This window comes from Alnus glutinosa, chromosome 12 (genome assembly GCF_958979055.1).
Source record: "Alnus glutinosa chromosome 12, dhAlnGlut1.1, whole genome shotgun sequence".
In the NCBI taxonomy this organism is placed as follows: Eukaryota; Viridiplantae; Streptophyta; class Magnoliopsida; order Fagales; family Betulaceae; genus Alnus; species Alnus glutinosa.
Window position 1 is genome coordinate 26044057 of NC_084897.1, and position 6467 is coordinate 26050523.

At 36.9% G+C, this 6467-nt stretch overlaps 1 protein-coding gene across 2 annotated transcripts; it reads left to right on the forward strand.

Moving 5' to 3' along the window:
* The first annotated feature begins 2283 nt into the window (after positions 1-2283).
* On the forward strand, positions 2284-3800 carry LOC133851977 (F-box protein At4g35930-like). 2 transcript variants are annotated; one of them, XM_062288614.1, is made up of 4 exons: positions 2284-2441; positions 3129-3206; positions 3289-3383; positions 3466-3698. In XM_062288614.1, exons 1-4 carry the CDS (start codon positions 2388-2390, stop codon positions 3575-3577), a joined length of 339 nt encoding a protein of 112 aa, XP_062144598.1. In that variant the 5' UTR covers positions 2284-2387; the 3' UTR covers positions 3578-3698. The 2 variants fall into 2 exon arrangements, with proteins under 2 accessions (XP_062144598.1, XP_062144597.1); XM_062288613.1 differs by lacking the exon at positions 2284-2441 and adding an exon at positions 2511-2907 and having other exon boundaries at positions 3466-3800.
* The last annotated feature ends 2667 nt before the right edge of the window (positions 3801-6467 follow it).

Sequence of the window (6467 nt, forward strand, 5' to 3'; positions counted from 1 at the left end):
CAAAACAGTAGTATAGTATATTGATGCATCAATCTTTGAGTTTTGGGCCACAAGTTCTGTTTGAACAGTTTTTGGTTCGGTGACCAGACAGTTCCAACTTAATCTCCCACGAATCAATTCCTACAAATAGGAGAAAGACTAGATAAGGAGTTTGTCGGGACGTGTCAGCCAAAAATAATTTCAGATATAGCTCAAATATGAAAGATGACAAAGACTTAGAGAAAATTCTTTACTCATAAGAATTTGGACAAAATCCTCATGCCTATGCTAAAGTGTTGTTTATACAAGAGCTTTGCGACAGTTGTAGACATGATCGCTAATTCTCTAACCCCTAAGGCCTTTTTTCACTTAGAGAATGCATTGGTATGGCCTGATGACACGTATCACCAAATTATGAAGTTTAAATTTCTCAAATGATGTGATTGATGGGACATTAGCCATGTTTAAGCACGGTTAGAGCACCACGTGCGTTATTGTCCCATTTCTAATGTGAGTCCAATCAAGGATGGAATTAGAAAGTTGATTTTGGAGGCGCTAGATTCTAGTAAAATTTTCTTAAAATGGCTAAAGTTGAAATACAATACCTAAAATGTAATTTTTTTTTTTTTTAACAAATTTATAAGTAAAAAATAAAAATAAAACATTTTTGACAAAAAATAATTGCTAGAGGGGGCTGGAGGGGGGGTCATGGAGTAATTCTACATGTATATTAGGTGTCCATAAAAAAAATGAGGTAGTTTTTAAAATAATCAATTGATCAATCACAAGCCCAATAATGATTTTAAAACTCACCTTATTTTTTTTAATGACACTTAATATACATGTAGAATTACTCAGACTATCGCTCGCACTGGTCCCACTTCTAGTTCTGTCATTGGGTCTAATCAATTACTGTCATAACATCGTAATTAGCTGAGTTAGTGAATGTTTTTGGTAGCGACCATGGTGAACGCTTTGATCCAATTCATGATTGGTTGTAAGCTTTGACGATAAAGATGAGCAACGGTCTCGATTGATGTTCGGCCTTATAGGGCTTGTTTGGCAAGGAAATTAAAATTTTCCCTTCCCTTCTCCACTTATCCCAAAAACAATCAATTTCAAAACATTCTAACTTTATATCATATTAATAATTTTTTATTATTATTTAAATAAATAAAAAATTAACTACAAAACAAAACATTTTCATTTTTTTATACAATTTTTTTTTTTTACTTTATATCACATTTATCACTTCCAACTTTCACTATCAATTCTCCTCCTCCTAACAAACAAAGCTATAATGGATGAACGCTGCTGGTGGCCCGCAATCGCTGTGGGCCAAACTCAAACCGTATCAGGATGCCCAACTCCCAACAAGTTCCATGGATGATGACCCAAGTCTTATTAGGCTGCCGTCAAACGTACAGCTGAGTATTTGTTTTCAGGGAAGCAAAAGAGTATTTGTTTTCACCACTTTTGCTCCTGACCACACGTGTGAGAATATTTGCACGTTCTCATTGAATACCACCAAGGTACCTGGCCAAAATTCAAGCCTTCTCAGTCAACCTTCCAGGCCCACATGCATGTTTCCTCCGATCACCGTATTTCTGTTCTCTCCGGAGAAGGACAAAATACTTGAATCGGAGAGAATCCGTTTACCTATCACCGGCATTCTGGAGGCCATACAATCAGGCAATCAGTCAATAATTCATGGAAGATTGGTCTATATCCCCGCTAGTCAAGATATCATCATTAATCTTTCCTTAAAGGTATCGGAAAGGCTGCAAAGGCAGGTAAAGTTAGCCAGATCGAGAGCTAACAATGGTGCGCACTTAATTCTTAAAGTGAGCCTCTTTTACCAATTCACTAGAAAGCATTTCCACCCATTTGCCTCTTTTTCATTATCTTTTTAGTGGAAAGGATCCTTATGTTCTGTAATTTTTCCATAAGAAAGCCTATCGAGAAATAATTATTGCATAATTATAGACATAATTTTTATTTAATTTTATCTACGTGATGATTTATTTTTATTTTTTTTAAAAAAAAAAATGATGAAATTACTGTGAGAAAAAATGATATGTTATTTTCTTGAAAATAAAAAATAAAAAATAAACTTCTTATGTGAGCTGAATGAAGCACCACAAATGACCATTCCTTGAAGAAGTAAAACTATCGTCACTTTAAGAGACTAGTGACCCCATCCAATAAAGGAAAATGCTAAAAATATCAAGGCACAGTGGTTACGTCAGTGGGTCTCACCTCACCTCACCGTGCCTTGTGTTGTCCACTAGTAATCATTGCCCTCTTATAAAAAATACAAACCCGCGTGATTCAGGGATCTGGTGCCCTCTCCAGAATCGAAGGATCATTATCCAAAGGGTTCTATCCTCCGTTCTGGTGTTCGAACAATGTCGGGGACACAGTCGGAGTCACAGCTCGAGTCACTTCCAAAGGAGTTGCTGGTATTTCATATTTTCTTGTTTATCTGTAATCATTGATATATATTTTAGATATGTTTTCCTTTCCTTTATTTTTGAAAACTAAAGCTGCCAGTAGTTTTCTTGCTGGCCGGGATCCTTTGCGGATCTTCCTTCAACAGAGACATGTTAGGCTGCCAACGCTTTAGGACTAGTGGCCTGTTGCCCATATGCCATGGGCCACGTTTCAGACTCCAGAATCAGCTCCAATGCTTCAATTTGCCCAAACTTTGAAGAAAAATAAGCCATTTTCCGACGAAAGCACCTCTTCAAGGCCAACTACTGCACTAACGGGTAGTGCAGCCTCGGGCCTATGAAGTTGCCCACTAGCGTTTTCTCCCACGTACTCCTTACAACCAGCCACTCTAATACCCCTCGATGGTACAACTCGTACCCTGCCCCCTTCTTCCGAAGGACGAATGTAATTCAGGGGATTTACCTAGAAACTTTGGTAATTTTGAGATATATATATATATATATATATGTGTGTGTGTATGTATAGCATGGTTGAGAATTATAAAATTGTAAACTTGAACTTAAATATGGAGCTCTTTCTAACTATAAGCTCTCTTCAGGTTGCTATATGCTTTCTTTCTTTTTTTCCTCCCTTTTTGGTGTATTTTTATTTGTATGTTTTGAGTTTCTAATTCCTTTTTGTTTCATGAATTTCAGGTTAAAATAATTTGCCACTTGCACCACGACCAACTGAGGGCTGTTTTTCATGTTTCTAATAAAAGAATTAGAAAAGCTGTAAGTTCACCTCTCTCTCTGTGTGTGTGGTGTGTGATTTTGCATTAATGGTGGATGGTTCTGTTTATGCTACTGTTGGCAGGTTTTGTGTGCAAGGCGAACCCACTTTAATTATACAACTCCGCGTCGGCCCGATCGTGTGAGCACGCCGCCGGCGGAGCACTTGTCTCTTCAGAGGTAGTTAATCTCAAACTTTGAAATGCATGATCTTCTTTTTCTCCTTCGTTTCCCCTTTGAAATAAATGATCTTCATCTGCAGCATGGGAGATGGAACCCCACCAGCACCAAGGCGTCGCCGGCCACGTTCTCGTCTCAATTTTTCTGAGGATGAGTTAAGCCAGGCTGTTGCTCGGATTGAACTCAATTCGTAGATGTAATATACATCTCCTTCCTGTCCTCCCATTCTCTATTATATCACAAGTTTAATGATAACTTTTAAAAATATGACGATGAAAAAAAGGACGAAATGAAGAAATGAATCATTTCTCTTTCTTTTTTCTGGTTTCTAAGTATCGCGTGTAACGTGTTCGTTGATGCCTCAGTGTATATTTCCTGTATATGTTTGAAAGAATGGCTAATTCTTTCTTCTTAGTCGGACTAATTGTCTTTGGCTAATTCTTTCTTCTTAGTCGGACTAATTGTCTTTTATTATTCGATAGAAGATAATTGGAATTTGTTTGTAAGTGTTTAAAGTGTTTAGAAGTGTTGGTAAATGTTGACAAGTGGTGACAAGTGTTGGTAATTAAGTGTTCACAAATTACATTGTAGAATAGTGTTGATAAGTGTTATACGAAACTTTCCATCACCAACTCCAATGTACCAAACAACAACTGTATAACTTTTTAATACCAACTCCAATGTAGCAAACAACAATTATATAACTTTCTAACACCAATTTCAATGTATCAAACAATAATTACTTTATTCAAAGCATGACAAGTGGCAATAGAGAGGTTCCAATTAGCCAAAGAAAACAACTATGCAGCAGCTTCTTTTTGTTTTTGTATGGATATTGCCAATTAAAGTGGAAATTGCCTAAGTATGTTTATTACTTTATCAAAAGTCATTGCCTTTTGTGAATAGGGATAAATTTTTCCTGTCTAGACCCAGAGCAAAAATGCAATAAATAAACAAAGATAAAGACACAATCAAAGATAAAGAAATACACATGTGCAATAAACAAATACAGAGATAATGGCATGTGCTGGATAACAACCAAACGGAACTGGTTTTAAAACACACAAAAAACGACAATAACACGTGTTAGGAGGCCCTACCCACACTTTGCCCAACAACCGATAATCAAACAAAACCTATATTTACCACAAACAAACTTCAACCAAGTGCTTTTTCAAAAGATGGTGCGACTAAAACTACTTTTGATTTATAGTTCGATGTAGTGTCGCGGGTTCCACTGAAACTACCTCTGTTTCGAAGAATCACATTCCAAACCACAATAGAGACCTTGCGGAACTAATATCTGGCCAATTTGGTGTGGGAAATCGACAAGTATGTAGATTTCGAACCCGAGTGTAGATTTGAGAGACTGGTCGATGAACCCTATAGTGGATACTTCGGAAATTGTTTGGGAGATTTGGGAGAGTGGCCGATGAAAATTGTGGAGATTTCAGAGAGTGTTTGAGGTATTTGGGAGAGTGGCCGATAGTTCTACAATTTGGGGGGAAATGGACAATGGTTTTTCAATTTGGGGGAAATGGCCGATGAACCTTTGTTTTGGCCGATTTTCGCAATGTTCGAATTATCTTCGTTCTTCGTTCTCTTCTCTGTCGTTCATTAAGTTTAACTAACGGTGAAATTTTTTGAAACAAAATGTCATTTAATTAAAACAGGTTTTAATTATGAAATAATTGGATGGAAAATGATATGGCAAATGATGTCAGTTATGTAGCAAATAATGTAGCCAAGAGGACAAGTGTCGCGTTAATAAGGCACCATGTGGCCTTGACGTGGCCGGACGTTAAGTTTTAGATGAAAAATCTAACAGAGGTACCAACTGAGTTTCTACCTATAATTCAGGCACCACCTATGATACAAAACAAAACTTAAGTACTAAATTTAAAAACACGTAAAACTCAGGTACCACTGGGGTATTTAACCCTTACTTTTGATATGGCTGCAAGGGGAGGGAGACTAAAAGGAGATTCAAACTGATCAGCTCCGATTTATGAGAGCTTCATTAGGCTACGTTTCCAGACAATTGAGTTACCTAGCCTCTTGGGATAGGAATTGATTTTAATTGGAGTATAAATTATTACGAGCATTCATATCGGAGAAATGCTAGGCTTACACCCACTCTCCACACCTATTTACTTACTTACACCCTGATATGGCATCAATGACATGGCATTATCACCGTTAAGATATGTTATTTTTACACTTGTTTTACATCTCCTCTACATCAACGCTGAGGTGGTTTCTTATTTTTCTTTTTTTTCTTTTTTTCAGCGTTGGGGTCATTTGCCCCCCAACGCTTTCTCTCTCTTCCCTGAAATCAGCCGACCGGCCATTCCTCTCTCCCACTGGCGCCGTCTCTCAATTCAGTTGTTTGTGTTTGTTTATATTCAATTCATTTTCTTTATTTTCTTCAGTTGTTTTTATTTTATTGACACTCCTTCCGTGCATTTCGTGATGCCTATTTCCATTACACGGCAGAAGTAGTATTTTGTTTTTCAGGACAGATGTGCTTACATCCAAGTTTGGGGGAGTTCGTTTCGCCCCATCTTTTCCTTTTCTCCATTTAATGTATCTTTGTTCACACATTTGGGACAATGTGTCATTCAAGTTTGTGGGTAAGGATTGTCCTTTTGTTTTCTTTTTGTTTATGCTTTGTTTTGATAATAAATAAATAATAGAGAATGTGTGAAATTTTAACTGTGATTTGCATTCATTGATGAGTTTAAACTTATGAACACATGATCATTTGACTAAGAAAGCTAAATTGATTACTTATTTTTGAATAGTGATGATATCATATGTTTCACTTTGCACTGAGCATAGAGTACACTAGCATATAGTTGTGAGGCATGAAATGTGAAACCAAATATGCTTGTGTTTGATGTCTTAGATTTTAATTGGTTGATGTGTTGGGTGAATACCTTGGCATCTGTGTAAAGACAAAAAGTTTGGGATGGTTAATGTAATGTTGATGGCTAGTTTAGCTTCGTAGCCTTTTTAATTCGAGTTAATAAATCTTTAAGGGTGTTTCTACACCTAATGCCCTAAAGCCATCTGGTTTGTGAG